Below are 16,011 nucleotides of genomic sequence, written 5' to 3' on the forward strand. Positions count from 1 at the left end.
TTTGATGGGATAACATCTAGAGAGGATATATTATTCGTATTAGGACCGAAATATCAAGAAAGGTTAACCATATAACCCCACTTAGAGTATATAGAAGAGGAATATAAATCGTTCTAAATCTACCTAGGTATATAGGTTTCAAACAGAATAAGAATGTAGCTAAGTACATACTTAGAGTAGATTAACCGGTCAATCAGACAGCCGACAAGTAAGCAGCCCTGAAGCTCGGGCTACCTCGGGATACCCCGCCAAACCCCAAGTTGTTTTTTTTACCCTCTACTTCACCTCCAACAATCACAATGGTCGAACAAACAGGAGAATCTAAGCGCTTCGAACCCAAAGTGGCAGTCCAGCTTGACCCGCCCAAGGACGACCCCATTTCTGTCGAGGAATTGGCCAAATGCGACGGTATGAGAGTTTACCCTTCACGGATTAGAACCCCGCCAATTCCTGATTTCCAATGCGCTCAGCTCAAAGAGCATCACTAATATCTACTGCACCGCAGGTACCGATCCTAATCGCCCGACTCTGGTCGCCATTAAGGGTGTTGTCTTTGATGTGACCCGGAATTCGGCTTATGGTGCCTCGGGTTCATACCGGGGTGAGTACAGCATCTATTTTATGAACAGTATAATGACAAGAATACTGACTGTTCTGTTCTCTTAGTCTTCGCCGGCAAGGATGCCTCCCGTGCTCTTGCTTCTTCCTCTCTCAAGCCCGAAGACTGTGTACCGGAGTGGTATGATCTGCCGGACAAGGAAAAGACCGTCTTGGATGAGTGGTACACCTTCTTCAGCAAGCGGTATAACATTGTCGGCAAGGTTGAAGGCGCCAAGAACACCTAAGGGCTACATTATCATCGAGCGGCAGCTTTCACCTGGATCGAATATGCGACATTATATACCCAATGAGAAATCGATCAACGATCCAGTATCGAATATCAAATCCATGCTTTTCATTTTCGAAATGGTGGTATCGCGTAGGTACAAAGAACAGTTCTTCCCTCTGACTGCTGGGATAAATAATGTCTATACATTAAAAAGTAACATGTAACATTCACGCCTTTAATTCCCCTTGCGGGACTTCCGCTTCATGCGCTTCTGTCCGATAATGCGGTTGCGCTTGGCGGCCTTGTCCTCCTCTTCACTCTTCCCATCTTTGGGACCCTTTCCATTTTCAGTCTTGCCACGCTTCGCGTCCCTTCCATCCTTTCCTTTCCCACCACGAGCATCAGAGCGCTTCCTCTTCTGACCTCTGTCTCCCTCACCCTCAGCATCATCCGAGCGCTTGGGCTTGGGTTCGCGGGACTTAGCTTGCAGCTCATTACGGCGCTTAACGACCTGGGCATTCTCAATGGCAAACTCAACAACGAGGCTCTTCTTCTTGTCCCGGTCTTCGGGATCCTGCGCAGAAGGAGGAACTGCCATGGAGTGGCAGTTCAGCCAGCGCAAACTCATCAGCGCGTGACGGTGGGTGAAGAACTCGATAAATCCGTAGCCACGACTGCGACCGCCACCGCTTTTCTCGGAGACCTTGGTACCCTCGCGAGTCTCGAAGACGACCTTGGCCTGGCGCACAATACCCATCTTCTTCTGTTTGCGGAGCTGCTCTAGCTCCTTCATCGTGTCGCGGGATCGCTGCTGCTCCTCTTTTGAGAGCGGCTGGCGCGTGCCCGCCTTGACGTCCTTGGCGAAATTGACGACGGACTCTCGGGCCAGTTGTTTCAAGTCCTTGGAGTTGATGTGGCGGGGGAGGTTGCGAATGGCGAGACGGGTAAGACTGAGGTGGAGAGCTGGGTTTTTCTTGATGAAGGTCTCGCGCTGCTTGTAGCTGTCCTCGCGCATCTTCACTTCGGAGGGAGAGAGCTTCTTGTACAGCGGGGAGTTGGAGGGGATCGTACCCTCGCTGAGGAGATACAGACGGCGCTTGTCTGTGTCACGGACCATACGGCGTGATACTCCCTCCTCTTCCAACTTGGCGGCTTGGCCCTTGCTCACGGCACGTGCGACCTGCAGGACGCGGCCTTCCAGGGTGTAGCGGCCGCTTGGGTCGGAGTTTTCATCTTGAAGGACGGAGTGCTTCATAGCGGTGTTTGACTTGGGCTTGTCCTTGTTCGGTGCCATAGCTTCAGCTCCTCGGGGGGCTTCACGAATGCATGTGTTGGCGTCGTCGGGCTTCCAGAAGCAGACGAATCCAGTACCTCGAGGGCGTTCAGTTTCGTAGTCAAGGACCACACGTGCGTACCGTAGCGGTCCAAAGTGAGTTTTGAAGTGGTCGTAGAGTACCTGGTCTGTGGCGGTGAATGGGAGGTTGCGAATGAAGATTGTAGTGGCGTTTCGCTCATCCTCCTCCTCCGCCTCGTCATCGTCCAAATCGTCTAACTCATCCAAGTCCTCGTCCTCATCGTCGTCTTCGTCGGAAGAGGTCTCATCGTCTGAGGGCTCTTCCAGAGCACCCTCGGCATCTTCCATGTCAACATCATCAGACTCTTTCTCTTCCTTCGGCTCCTCCTCTTCCTCCTCGTTATCTTCCTTCTTGGTTGTTTCCCAGACGTCTTTTTCAACAGCCCAATCAACGGCGAGTTGACGTCCATCGATCTCCTTTCCGTTGATCATCTGGAGTGCCCTCTCGGCGTTCTTTCTGCCACGCATGGTAATGAAACCGAAACCGGAAAGTTTGCCATTCCTCTTGGGTAGGGTAGCAAACTTGACTTTTCCAAAGCTGCGGAACAGGACGTTCAGATCCTCAGGCTCCTTGATACTCCACGGCAGGTTGCGAACAATCAGCTTGGGCGGCAGGCCCTGCCCTCTCTCCTCTTCCTTCTGTTTCTTGGACTCCCGGGACGCAGCAGTGGGGACACTACGTCCAACCTTCTCGTCGATCTCACGCTTACGAGACTCGGCATAGTCAACGCGAATGATTTTCCCGTCGAACTTGGACCCGTTGAGTTCTTTCAGAGCGCTCTCCGCATCCTCGACGTCGGCGAATGTAACAAAACCGAATCCTTTCGACACCTTTGTCTCTTTGTCGCAAACCACAACAGCATGCTTGATAATGTATGATTGCGAGAAATATTCTGCGAGACTTTCTGTCGTGGCTGAGGTGGGTAGTGAGCGGACGAAAAGAGTTCTCTTGTTCTGTGCGGCCGAGGCCTCGGCGGCGGGTGTAGTGGCCTCGACTTTGATTTCTGGGCTCTCGGCGTCCGAGAGGCGTCGTTTCTTGTGTGATTCGTCCATGGTGGTCTTGTTGCGACTGCGGTATTTTTTTCCTGCGGTCGAGGAAGAACAAAAAAATTAGCGGCAGAAAACTGAGCCAGATTGGCCCGGGCGGTGTGGGTCTCATTCAGATAAGCCATAGTAGCTTTATCGACTTATCAACTCTTCGTTGATCGCTCTGCATTTAGCAACAGCACATTGATGGGCGCGATGGATCCCCCGCGCCCAGAGAGTGGCATACCTGCTCGCCCTCCGAACTCCCCAGCTCCAGGTGCATCTTCAAGACCTAAAGTCCAACAGCCGAAACCCCAAACCCTCGTCAACCGCCCTGGTACTTCCGCGATCTTGGTGTCCACACGACAAAAGGGGAACCCAATACTGACCCATATAAAACTCCTACCATGGGAGTATGCTGACATTCCCGCGGACTATGTGGTTGGCACTACAACGTGCGCAATGTTTCTCTCCTTGAAATACCATCGCCTACACCCCGAATACATCTACTCCCGAGTGAAACAACTAGCAGGCAAATACAACCTCCGCCTCGTACTGGTGATGGTCGACATACCAAATCACGAAGACAGTCTTAGAGAGCTTTCCAAAACATCCATTATCAACAATCTGACCTTGATATTGTGTTGGTCCGCACCAGAGGCTGCGCATTATCTCGAGCTCTACAAGTCCTCAGAGAACGCACAGCCCACTGCCATTCGAGCGCAACAGGCCCAATCCTATAAGGAGTCACTAGTTGAGTTTGTCACAGTCCCCAGAAGTATCAACAAATCCGACACCGCGAGTTTGATCTCCACTTTCGGCAGCTTGCAAAATGCTATCAATGCACAGCCCGAGCAGATCAGTGCTGTGCCGGGATGGGGAGAAAAGAAGGTCCAACAATGGTGCCATGCGGTGCGAGAAGACTTTAGAGTCGAGACTACGAAGAGGGCCTCTGCTCCTGCCACACAACGCCGGGCTCAATTGCCAGGCGTGAACGTTGAGGACATACATGATCAGAATATGGATGAAGAGGATGAAGAAGAGGCAGTCCTTCGTGAAGTTCTAGCCGAAAGCAGGAAAACAGCAGCTGCGCAAGCTGTGCAACCTGCGCCCCCTACTGAGTCTCAGGCTGTGGGTCAGCAAACTGAAGGGATGAGTGAAGGTATTGCAGCGGCCATTGCCAGGCTCAGAGACAAAGCTGGTTGAGAGCCGATCTGACTTCTCTTCACTATATCTACTTTTGAGCCTTCAACTTCTAGAGTTGAACCTCATTGTCACCAACATGACTACTGAGTAGGGCACTTCTTACTTGGAAAGGAACATCGTCCGCTGGTCGTCAGGACGCGAGGACGCAATGGCATTCTTGTCGGCGGCTGTCAAAGCTTGAATGATCTGGGAGACCTCATGTTCATGATGAATTCCCCATGGCCGAGACATGGATCTAGCTCACGGGAGCCACCCACCCCTACACATAACCCCAGCTAGGGGTATATCTCCATCTCCACAGCTTCCGGGAACCAATCCTTCTGGCGTGGCTGAGCATGATTCTTTTTCAACGCCCAAGAATACACCCCAACCTACTCCGTGTATGACTCTCACATCCCTTGTTATGAAAATCCTTTTGGGGGTCAGGCTAGGATCTTTCTTGTGGTTTCCTTATTGTTTGCGGCCTCGCTGCCTTTCCCTCGCGGGACCTGTTTACTTCTCTTCACTTCTCTTTATCTGAATACTCTTTCTGTACCATTGTATTTACATATATCGATTACATCATTGATTTCAAGTCCATCTGTTGCTGCTGCTACATTCTGAACATCGCTCTCATCCATGGATGTTTCGCGGGGTTATAAATTTTGCCCACTCCTTCCAAAAAGCTTTCTTACGCTCGTCTCCTGGATACTCTCGAGCTTTGCTAGGCATTTCTGTTTGTGTGTTCACTCGGAATCTAGATGATATCCGAGCAGCCAAATAATTCACCAGTTGGTTTCCAGCCTTGGCCCTTCCCGCCCGGGGCCAACCTTGGAACCTTCCAAAGGTTGGAATACAATAGCTGACTAACCAGGTGCTTACTCATCAGGGACGTCGACGAGGTCGTGGGCTGAATCCCACCACTTGATAAGTATGCATTCTCCACGCTGAAGTATCTAGGCGCAAGCCAAATATAGAATGCCATCGACATGTCGATTCACTCGGACCATTCAAACCGTCGCTCAAGGGTCCTCCCGAGGTCAAAGCTAGGATGCAAAACTTGCAAGTAGGTGCTTCCAAGGTCGCTTCCTTTTCCATAGGCAAGAGTTTGATATCGAGCGTATCGTAGAATCCGACGAGTCAAGTGTGGAGAAGAAAAGCCTAGCTGTGTCCGATGTACCAGTACAGGTCGCAAGTGTGACTTTGAAGACGTACGGCCCTCTTCCACAATCTCGGTCATCGCCAACCCCTTGTCATTATCGCCAAACACCAATACAGTGTGGCGAGAGCGACGTGCATTTGCCTATTATTTTGAGTGTGCTGCCTCCTCTATTGGTGGTGGACTGGATGTTGATTTCTGGCGCACTGTTGTCCCACAGGTTTGCCGCTACGAACCTGCTGTTTGGGATGCCATCATCACCATTAGTGCGCTATTTGAGTGCCCTCAGCAATGCCCAGATCCTGTGCTCCAACGCCGCGATAATATTATTTCTCTCACTAAGAACCGTCAAGACGCCTTGCACTGGTACTCGCGCTCGGTATCTGCTGTTCGCCAGCGCATCGAGCAGGGTAGTGTAGACGTCTTTGTCGGATTGATCAGTTGTGTGCTTTTTATCTGCATTGAGGCCATCGAGGGAAATGCAGACGGCGCAATGCAGCTTTATTATCAAGGCGTGCAGCTCATTAACGCTTTGCGTCCCCAAATAGCATCTGGGGCAGCGAGCAAAACTTCCCTGTTGGAGGATACTATTATCCCTATCTTTATCCGTTTGGGGACATTCGCACTCGCCAGTGGTGGGGCTCCCGTGACTGCTTTACTACGAGGCAGTGAACATGCCTTGGCGGAACAGTTCGACTCACTCAAGTCTGCTCGAGAAGCGATCGTGCTCTTATCTATAGAGATCCCGCTCTTTGAACGCAGTTGCACCAAGCACCTACTTCAGGCTCATCTTCCTCATTTGCCCGAAGAGCTCAATACGGAACTATTCAGTCTGGTCACCAGACTGAGGAACTGGCGTACTGCGTTTGATAAATTGATGACAGTTCTTCGCGCCAGACACCTTTTATCGCTGCAAGAGATTGGTACCAGTGCCCTTTTGTTGAGTTATCATGAAATGTTACATGTCATGCTGGGGACCTGTACATCATTGTCGTTGATGCAATTCGATGCTTATCTACCAAACTTCCAAAATATTGTTGAACAATCTGCCATTGCACCCAAAGCCTCAGTGCGATCAGATGGCACCCAACCACCGTTCACATTTGACGTCAACATTGGTCTTCCGCTTTGGTTCACCAGTCTTCGATGCCGTGAACCACGTACCCGGCGCGCAGCCCTAGCCCTACTCCGTCAAGCGCCCTTTGTGCAAGGATTTTACCAGTGCTCCATATGGGCAACCGTGGGCCAAACGATCATGGACCTGGAAGAATCATATGCAATGGCAATGAATGCAGCCCATAATGCCCCCGATTATGGTCTACTAGAATCAACAAACGGACCAATTCCCAGCTCCGAACTTGCCACAAGCTCATACTCTGCTCATGCTGATATGGGACCGAGAATACCAACCGCACTGTTTATCCCAGAGGAGGTGCGCATTGGACCCATTTCTGCTTTTTGGCCGATAGATGGGCTTCCTCCTGGAACCACAGAGGCAGATATCGCGAAGTGGAACCGGGGCCCTGATCAGTTCTTCCTGCGGATTTCCCGAAAGGAGCGCTGTCTGACTGGAAATGCTTGTCCGATGGTGTATGAATGTGTTCCCCTTGACTTTTGATCATAGTATTAATCCGGGTGGATATTGATCGATTTCATGTAGAGAGTTCGCACTTGTGGGGCAACTGGGCTTTAGTATTCTCCAATCTCTGCACATAAATATTATATCCATTTGCTTCAGCTAATCTTCCTTGGGGTTTTCATATGGTGTACATTTATGGAGCAAGATAGTTCAGCTCTGAATATCCCGTCTTTTTGGAAATAACAAGGAAACGGCGATAATAAAAGTAAAATGTAGTACAATTCAGCTACCACTTCTTTGGGTAGTTTCTCCCTGCAGACTTTCTTGGTCTCGAGATTTTCATAATGAGAGTGGTTAGAATGATCAACTCTCGATAGTGATAGTGGTTGTACATGCTGCGTAAAGTCCAACAGATTCCATTGAGGTGCGACTTTGTTGAGGTATGTGTGTAGCTTTGATTGTCTGCATGTTGGCCTGATTTATCAAGCCAGGCTCCTAAGTAGCACATATACTGGCTATTTGGTGAAAGCCGGTCACCACTACCTACATACATACGTGTACATACTTCCGTGGTGACAGTCGCTCTTTCCCCTTCCTTTTTCCTCTGTTGTTTATCATCACCTTGGGCACGGTACATTGACTATTTTGCGACCCACTATTCCACGGTACATACATGGACGGCAAGTTGGCTAGACATGCCTGATTCCCAGTCAATTTGGCTTCGTCGGTTTCTGCCATTCTCTTCTTTTTGATCCTTACGCATCCATCTATTCCTTAATTTTGTATCGTTCATCCTCTCTCCTCATCGCCACGATGACTTGTACCCTGGATGTCTTCAACCAGGATGTCTCGTTGTGACTTCATGCAAGTTCAACAAAGTCTGAGCGACGTGATATATCATTACACTACACACACGCTGAGTTCGTCAATCGCCTTGTACTTTTGGCTCCTCGCAAAGCCCGACTTCAAGTGGCCCAAATAAATCTGGTTGTGTCCGATGGAATCGTTAGAGAAATTCGGATCCCTCTCGTTGGTTGAACAACATGAGGTATTGCACAGCCACGAGCAGCACCACGGTTGAAAAGCAACCTGTTCGGGAGGAGCAACAAAGGCAAGTACTGCAACATTACCGAATGTGGTTATTCTCGTGCTAAGTGTAAAGAAGTCCAATAGAGCCATTTCAACTGACGGCTCGTTCGAACCTACGTCACATGCCCAGCTGAATAGTCAAGCACTTCTCTTCGTATGGCCTTGATCGGATGACAGTGCCTTCCCTTTCAACTTGCTCCTGCCATCTACTTTCCTTTTTTATCTTTCAACCCATCGCACACAATTTCAATCTCCACGAAGTCTTAATTTCACCTTCATCGATCTAAACCATACACCTCTCACTAGCATCCCCTATCTAAATCATCCCCCAGGATGCATGAAGCAACTATGGTAAGTCCCGGCAGAAGTCGTTTGGCTAACTCTCACATATCGGTCTCTTCAAGATAAAATGCCAATTCATCTCTAATACTTTCTAGAAAGACCAGCATTTTGAGTTGATCGAACAAGACACGATGTTGGTTCTACGTGAAGCTCGTCTTCAAACGACTCTCCGTTCTAACAGGAATGCCATACATGCTACCCAAAACGAACTCCGACCTTTACTGGCTTTTAACGACCAACAGGCCCGATATTTAAACTCGAAAATCGAACAATTGGAGGCTCTTTTGGAGGGATTGATGACCCAGCGCGTCCAGTTGGGCAGTGATTACGACCACATTCGTTCTCAGCGCAGATATCGCAGAATTCATTCGTGAGCTGCTTAGCTCTCAGAATTGACCGATTACCCCGAGGCAGTCATCGATCCAGTTTCAGTTACTTATCTAAATCCTTGCTCGTTCTACCCTTCCTCCTAGTATGGTACGGTAAAATAGATTATGGGAATGTTGTATGATACCGAAAGCATTGCGATATAAGATTAGTAGAGGGCTAACTCTTTTTGATAGTTAGCAGATTGTAGAAAGGATTTTGCTCTACGCCTGGCGGATCTGCTAGACTGTCGTAGTGCCTCGAAATGCCTTTCCAATGGATTTGCTCGTCCATCTAATTTTCTTTTATCTTTCCCAGCGCATCCCGCTTAACTCTACCTGGAATGACACATGCACATGAATCGACGCCGTCTTGCCTTTCACTTAAGCAACATATCTACTATCTCACCTCCTTCCCTAAAGATGGATCAAGTACATGTCGTGTGCGCCCGTGAAAGCCCTTTGGATTTTAAGCCCTCATATATCAATTTATTTGGGATGCTTATATAGATCTGAGAATTGCCAGATAGACTAATATGCAGGGTTAGTCGCACGCAACGCGTTATTGGCTTTGCGAGCCGGTGTGGAGCTAAACCTTATAGCCACGGATTCTATCAAGGTCGGACAGTACTCGCTAAAGAATATAATCCCGTTGTGGAGTTTTCAAGCAATGGAAAGCTGTGAGGGAAGAGCCATGGGCCCAAGGAATCCGGCTAGGAGACGAACGTGGTCACATCTGAGCCACAAATGCGCATAGACAAGTCCATAACTATGTTGACTAGCTCAGCCGATGATCGTCATTCGTCTGCGTGACTGATTCTCTTGAAAACTATATCTTGGGAATGATGCAGTCAACACTCCAGCCAATGGGCTAGTCGAAGCTTGTGGAAGAGATCACAAAAGGATCGGCATGTAAGCGAGGAAAAAGAAAATACAAGATGAGATTCCACCCTCAGTTACTCGCGGTTCGGCTAATGGCTTCGTAGATTGGACTTATTTCACCTGATCTATACGCCCAACTCAGCTCTCGGGCAAGAGAAGCGAGGGTATATTTTGAGGTTGTGGGTAAACGATACGTGAAGAAATCCTAGCTTGAGCATGGGAATCCTCCAATTTAGGTTCTCCTGCCTTTTCAATTAATCATGCAGCTTTCTCTGATAGGATACGCATAATTTAGCAGTGGATCCTCTCTGCAAAGTGCGCAATTACTGATCGACAAGGAAAAGTGGCGTGGGCCGGCCCATGAATGCACGAGCACACAAGATCTTATCTTCTTTTTTTTTTCTGTTTACCGCCAGTGGAGAGTGCTCTGAAAATCAGATCTCCACATATCCAGGAACGGCCCCTGCAGTGCTTGACTAGTTAGTTTTCAGTTAGTCACCAGTAAAAATACGAAATCCGACTTCGGTGCCTATTTACTATAAGGGCAATGAATTCCCTATGTGTCCACGTGTGGTTCAACCTGATTTAGCCCGCTGGACAGCTGTTAATTCTACAGTCAACCATCATGGGTATTCGCCCTTTGATCCGAAGAGCACGTATCGTGTTCCACCGCATGTCGACTGAAGACAATGACAGTGGCTCCCTCACACAGAACACGGCCCGTAATGGTAAGGACGGCCCTCCAAGTCCCGTCAGCTCTGTGGCGCTCGAGGAGATACCAGATGGGAGTGCCCAGCATGGTGTGCAAGATGTCGAGGCCGTGACTATGTCTTGGACGAGGGGTATGTTGATCGCATTTTTCATCAAGTATGTTCACAGTCACTGTATTTTGTGTCCCGCATCCAATACCGTTATCTATTTTCGACAGACACTAACATCATGACCCAATAGCATTTGGTTCCTTTATTTTGCGAATGCGTTTCAATCTACTGTTATCGTTACTCTGAACCCCTATGTGACAAGTTCATTCACAGCACACTCGCTGTCCGGGGTTCCCACAGCCCTGGGTGATGTCTTCGCAGCCGCCACCTACCTGCCTGTCGCAAAAATGATGGATGTATGGGGCCGTGCCGAAGGGTTTCTCTTGATGGTGATATGTTTAACCATCGGCTTGGTTCTCATGGCGACTTGTGATAGCTTTGAGATCTACTGCGCCGCCAACGTGAGCTCCAAGAATGCATACTGTTTACTATGGATGCTGACGGGAATATAAGGTCTTCTACTATACCGGTTTCTACGGTATGGAATACGCGGTCGATGTTATGACAGCCGACGTCTCAACCCTGAGGAACCGTGCGTTCGCCTATGCGTTCACTTCCTCCCCATACATTATCACGGCATTTGCGGGACCAAAGGTGGCAAACGAATTCTATGACCAGGTTTCTTGGCAATGGGGATTTGGCTGCTGGGCAATCATCGTTCCTGTGGTGGCGGCCCCGCTATACATAATGCTGAAGTACAACTTGTATAAGGCGGAGAAAGAAGGCTACCGGATCAAGAGGCCAAGTGGTCGCACGGTAGTTGAAAGCATCCGTCATTGGACTATCGAGTTTGATGGTAAGTACTCTACTTGCTAATTTCTATCCTCCACGGGAGAAAGCAAAATCTAACTTAGAACACTAGTCCTTGGAGTCTTCTTGTTCACTGTTGGTCTTGTGTTGTTTGAGCTTCCCTTCGACCTCGCACATTACGCCCCCGATAATTGGGCTTCTGGCTATATTATTGCCATGCTTGTCGTCGGGTTCTGTATGCTTTTTGTCTTCGCTATTTGGGAAAGGTGGCTGGCTCCAGTGCCTCTTTTTGAATGGCGACTTCTTACGAACCGCACTATTCTTGGTGCAGTCCTTTTGGATGCAACCTACCAGCTCTCAAACTATTGCTGGAGTTACTACTTCACCTCCTGGCTGCAAGTCAACAATGATCTATCCATTACCACTTCCAACTACATCGTCAATATCTTCGATATGGTCTCAGGTGTGCTATTGCTAGCCACCGGTTGGCTAATCCGGAGAGTCGGCCGTTATAAGTGGACTCTGTATATTGCGATTCCGCTCTACATCTTCGCACAGGGCTTGATGATATACTTCCGTCAGCCTAACGTGAATGTTGGCTACCAAGTAATGTGCCAGATCTTCCTCGCTATCGGTGGTTCCACCTTCATTCTTGTCGAGCAGCTTGCTATCCTAGCGGCTGTCGACCACCAACACGTCGCCACAGCGCTCGCTGTGTTGAACGTGGTTGGCACTATTGGCGATAGTGCGGGTCTTACTATCAGTACCGTCATCTGGCAAAACACATACCTGAAAGCTCTTCTTCGATACCTCCCGGAATCAGCGTTGCCAAATTTGAACAAAATCTACGAGGATCTCGTCACACAACGGAGCTATCCTGTCGGAACCCCCACCAGGCTGGCTATTCAGAAAGCCTACGCCTATGCCGAACTTCGACTACTTTCTGTTGGGTGTGGCATTATAGTTCTAGCGATTCCTTGGACATTTATGATGAAAGATATCAATTTGAAGAGGAAGCCACAGGTCAGGGGCACGGTCTTTTTAGGATGACAACAAGTATAAGATAATACCTAGGTATAGAAATTTACGCGACTCAGAATGAATGGTACCCCTCAGCCCCAGCTATAGTTGCCTGTCGTGAAGAATTAAGCCCGGTGAACCATAAACCGCCTCAGCCTTAAAAGTTATAAATGCGGGCTCTGACCGCGTGGCTCAGAGGGAACCTTGGAAATAAATGGAACCTCTCTCAGCCAGTAAAGTTGTAGCTTCCAAGGTTCGCAGTAAGTTTCGGATCAGATAACTCAAAACTCTCCGATCCTGGTCAAATGCGGTTAAAGGTGGGTCCGTGGCAGGGGCGGCTAAGCAAAATGCCGATGGTCGGTTGCTGATTGTGAGAACCCAATCCGAGGTCGGACGATGGCTCGGGGTCTTTCGTAGAACATTAACGTGACTATATGTGGAGTGCTGCGTTAGCCCCCACTACCCAAGTGACTTATCAATCGCTTGGCGTCGCCCTTAATCACAGTTCAGATACAATGCCATGTGACCACGGCGATCTAAGCAGATGTGCGGTGGGAATGACATCCGATTTAATTATTTTAATTATTCCATGGCTTTCTCGTCACAATGGATCAGACAGAGACAAAAGAGCGGAGGGACTCCGGGTCTCACGATATCACATCTCCGAAGAAACTCGTCAGCCAGTACCACGGAAGTGTGGAGGTTGTTAGGGCCGGAACTCTCGCAGCGCTGGTGGAAAATCTGACGCGCCACGACAAGCTTGACGGTTCGTTCAACCGGACATTCTTCGCTACTTATAAGTATTTTACCTCTGGAGCAGAACTCCTTGGGCTCCTCATTGATCGATTTGACTGCTCGCCTCCCACATTAACCGCCACACAGGCGACAGAATGGACGACACAGACAAAGCCACTGATTCGATTGCGCGTGATAAATGTTCTGAAGCAGTGGCTCGAGCATTTCTGGTCTGAGCCAAAAGACATTGATACAGATCGTAACTTGCGAATACTGCAGTCATTTGCAAAGCGCGCCACGGATGCCATCGGGACAAGCGCAACACATCAACTTCTCACAATCGTTCAGCGCCGACTTGCGGGCCTCGATTGTCACAGAAGATCAGTATCATCCATCTCAACCGCGCCAAAACCAATTTTGCCACGAAAATTAGACAAGCTCCAGTTCCTCAAAATCGATGCCACGGAGTTTGCGAGGCAGCTGACTATCATGGAAGCACATATGTTTGGCAAAGTACGACGAGATGAATTTCTAAACAAAAACTGGCAAAAGAAAGAGAGCTCCGGTACGCCTGAGCTAGCTCCAAACATCAGGGCCTTGATTCGGTTTTCCAATCAGCTCTCTAATTGGGTTGGCGCCCTAATACTCGCAGAGTCGGATGTGAAAAAGCGGGCTCAAGTCATAGGACATTTGGTCAATGTGGCCAACGTACGTGGTGGTCTCTAGCCTCACTCTTGTAATTCTGCCTATATGCTAATTTTCACCTATGACAGACATGTTGTCAACTCCATAATTACTCCGCGGTGGTCTCTATCCTGGCAGGCCTGGAAAGCGCACCCATCTACCGGCTTGCTCGCACCTGGGCAATGGTTACCGAACGTAGTTGCAACACACTAAGGCCCTTGCAAGCTTTGACATGCAGTGCACACAATTACCAGGCCTAGCGTGACACGTTACGGGTTGCAGTGGCACCGTGCATCCCTTTTCTTGGTCAGTTCTCTCTTTAGCAATTAAAATTGCCAGTGATTAACCATTCACCAGGGCTGTTTTTGAAAGATTTGACATTCATCGAAGATGGGAACCCAGCCATGACACCGGAAGGACTCATCAATTTCCACAAATATACTATGCTAGCATCAACCATCCATGAGATTCAGCGTTTAAAAGAAGCTCCTTACTCCTTACGACCCGTACCTGAGTTGCAGGAATATCTTGTTACTCAATTACAATCGGCTGTTGACTTACACGACATGTGGGACAAAAGCTGCGAGTTGGAAGCTCGAGGCCGAGATCTTGGAAATAGACCCTGGGACCTATATATCCCCACAGGGGGCATGTTCGCGTCCATGGTAGTCGCTTGCATGGTCCTGGACGATTGATATGTTTACATTGATTGAAAGTCTGAAATTCGGTGGTTTCGTCATGTTGCGATGAATAAACTGAAGCTAGTTCAGGTTTTCCACTTGCACACTTAACCCTCAACAAAAGTCTTCTAGTGTCCATACACAACTTTCCACTTCTATATTTATCATCCACATGTATAACATCCAATACGTGAAGACGATAAGGTATTGAAATTGCAGTATTTGACAAGCAAATTGTCTTTTCAGGTCTAGAGGGGCTTTAAGATGAATCTAATTTGGACTCAAGAGGTAAGGCAGTTTACCATAACCATAATCAATATAACTAGCTTTTTCTGGGCAGAATAATCCTGCCCCTGTCCTCTTCTTTTTTGGCCACGGAACACAATCTCCCACCGATGATCAACTACATATTCACGGCCAAGCCTACCATACCAACTAGCTGATCATCCATACGATGATCCATCCAGGCAGCTAAGTCCCATCCTCTGCTCATGCAAGTTCGGTTCCAACACAGCCCCAGGGAAGCGAGGTTTCCGCCCTGCTTTAGAGCCATATCATAAAGTAGTTTCGTATGGCTGGTGTGCCATGTCCAAATTCGGGTGCTGAACCTACTTGTTACGGGGTCAACGCACAAGTTTACGTGTATATTTCTAGGCAAACGAATTATTTCTGATCCGCCTCTAACGCTGTTAGCGCTCACAGACATGAATCTAGACTTTCTAAGGTATAGAGTACGGACCCCTCAACCCATCCGTAATGATAATCTTGATCTGCGCTTGGCTAATTCCAACTCTTCTAGTTCCCTAGCGCTGGATTACGAGAAAATGTGACATTGCCTACCTCTTGATTATGAGCTGCTAATATAAAGGCTTCTGGTGTTTTTGCCGTGAGGCTCGACATGGAGATATTATACGAAACTGCTGGCGAAAGCGCTTCACTACAGCAAAGGAAGCACCTTGATCTGTAGCTAGAATTGGTGAATTATTTCCGATAATTTGGTTGGGTATTAGGAGACATTGGCGCCTTTCCAAGGTCCTAACCAAACCATTTTCTCGTAAGCTTATGCGTCCTAAAGTCAACCTACGAAAACAGTATTCGACTGGACAGACAATGGGCTCAGGGAAAGTCGCACATACACTATCATAATCAGTTCTAATTCGATATACGACTAGATGTTCTGACTCGTCCAAACATCAAAAGACGCGGTGCATTTATTAAGCTCAACGCGATGATACGGATGACCGGAAGCTGCGGCCAGGCGACTTCCCATAACCAGATATGATATATCAGAAAAGAACCCCGCGGTAAGATGCACTTGCGGTGAATATAAGCTCTTCTTGGACTTGATTTCTTCCGTGTTAGAGCGTGGTTCGGGCAGTTGGTGTGTTGAATGGTGTTGACTGTCTATCCTATTCTCTAGGATGAGGTTGCAGCAGACCCTCCCCGAGCTGATCTAGATATGTCTCGGGATACACAGACACAGAAGAAACTCCGGTGCTCGGACTTTATGA

General features: G+C 48.5%; 7 protein-coding genes across 7 annotated transcripts; 6 read left to right on the plus strand and 1 right to left on the minus strand.

Moving 5' to 3' along the window:
* Positions 1 to 299: 299 nt before the first annotated feature.
* Positions 300 to 845, plus strand: N7519_009670 (putative progesterone binding protein; the record flags this gene model as incomplete). Its single annotated transcript, XM_057296443.1, has 3 exons — positions 300 to 408; positions 506 to 601; positions 667 to 845. 3 exons carry the CDS (start codon positions 300 to 302, stop codon positions 843 to 845), a joined length of 384 nt encoding a protein of 127 aa, XP_057144325.1.
* A 219-nt stretch (positions 846 to 1,064) lies between these two features.
* On the minus strand, positions 1,065 to 3,236 carry N7519_009671 (mRNA-binding ribosome biosynthesis protein NOP4; the record flags this gene model as incomplete). The annotated part of the gene is made up of 1 exon (XM_057296444.1): positions 1,065 to 3,236. The coding sequence occupies one exon, from the start codon at positions 3,234 to 3,236 to the stop codon at positions 1,065 to 1,067; it is 2,172 nt and encodes a 723-aa protein (XP_057144326.1).
* Positions 3,237 to 3,425: 189 nt separating this feature from the next.
* Positions 3,426 to 4,415, plus strand: N7519_009672 (DNA repair protein RAD10; the record flags this gene model as incomplete). The annotated part of the gene is made up of 1 exon (XM_057296445.1): positions 3,426 to 4,415. The coding sequence occupies one exon, from the start codon at positions 3,426 to 3,428 to the stop codon at positions 4,413 to 4,415; it is 990 nt and encodes a 329-aa protein (XP_057144327.1).
* Positions 4,416 to 5,383: 968 nt separating this feature from the next.
* N7519_009673 (uncharacterized protein) lies at positions 5,384 to 7,171 on the plus strand (the record flags this gene model as incomplete). Its single annotated transcript, XM_057296446.1, has 2 exons — positions 5,384 to 5,460; positions 5,524 to 7,171. 2 exons carry the CDS (start codon positions 5,384 to 5,386, stop codon positions 7,169 to 7,171), a joined length of 1,725 nt encoding a protein of 574 aa, XP_057144328.1.
* Positions 7,172 to 8,554: 1,383 nt separating this feature from the next.
* N7519_009674 (uncharacterized protein) lies at positions 8,555 to 8,937 on the plus strand (the record flags this gene model as incomplete). The annotated part of the gene is made up of 2 exons (XM_057296447.1): positions 8,555 to 8,572; positions 8,659 to 8,937. The coding sequence occupies 2 exons, from the start codon at positions 8,555 to 8,557 to the stop codon at positions 8,935 to 8,937; spliced, it is 297 nt and encodes a 98-aa protein (XP_057144329.1).
* Positions 8,938 to 10,435: 1,498 nt separating this feature from the next.
* N7519_009675 (uncharacterized protein) lies at positions 10,436 to 12,431 on the plus strand (the record flags this gene model as incomplete). The annotated part of the gene is made up of 4 exons (XM_057296448.1): positions 10,436 to 10,677; positions 10,762 to 11,032; positions 11,085 to 11,427; positions 11,494 to 12,431. 4 exons carry the CDS (start codon positions 10,436 to 10,438, stop codon positions 12,429 to 12,431), a joined length of 1,794 nt encoding a protein of 597 aa, XP_057144330.1.
* A 576-nt stretch (positions 12,432 to 13,007) lies between these two features.
* On the plus strand, positions 13,008 to 14,515 carry N7519_009676 (Ras-GEF domain-containing protein; the record flags this gene model as incomplete). Its single annotated transcript, XM_057296449.1, is given in 4 exon segments — positions 13,008 to 13,844; positions 13,910 to 14,015; positions 14,059 to 14,126; positions 14,144 to 14,515. The coding sequence occupies 4 exon segments, from the start codon at positions 13,008 to 13,010 to the stop codon at positions 14,513 to 14,515; spliced, it is 1,383 nt and encodes a 460-aa protein (XP_057144331.1).
* Between the last annotated feature and the right edge of the window lie 1,496 nt (positions 14,516 to 16,011).

Source organism: Penicillium mononematosum, assembly GCF_028829835.1.
Source record: "Penicillium mononematosum strain IBT 11891 chromosome Unknown utg000005l:1.0-9366267.0:1.0-9372171.0, whole genome shotgun sequence".
Classification (NCBI taxonomy): domain Eukaryota; kingdom Fungi; phylum Ascomycota; class Eurotiomycetes; order Eurotiales; family Aspergillaceae; genus Penicillium; species Penicillium mononematosum.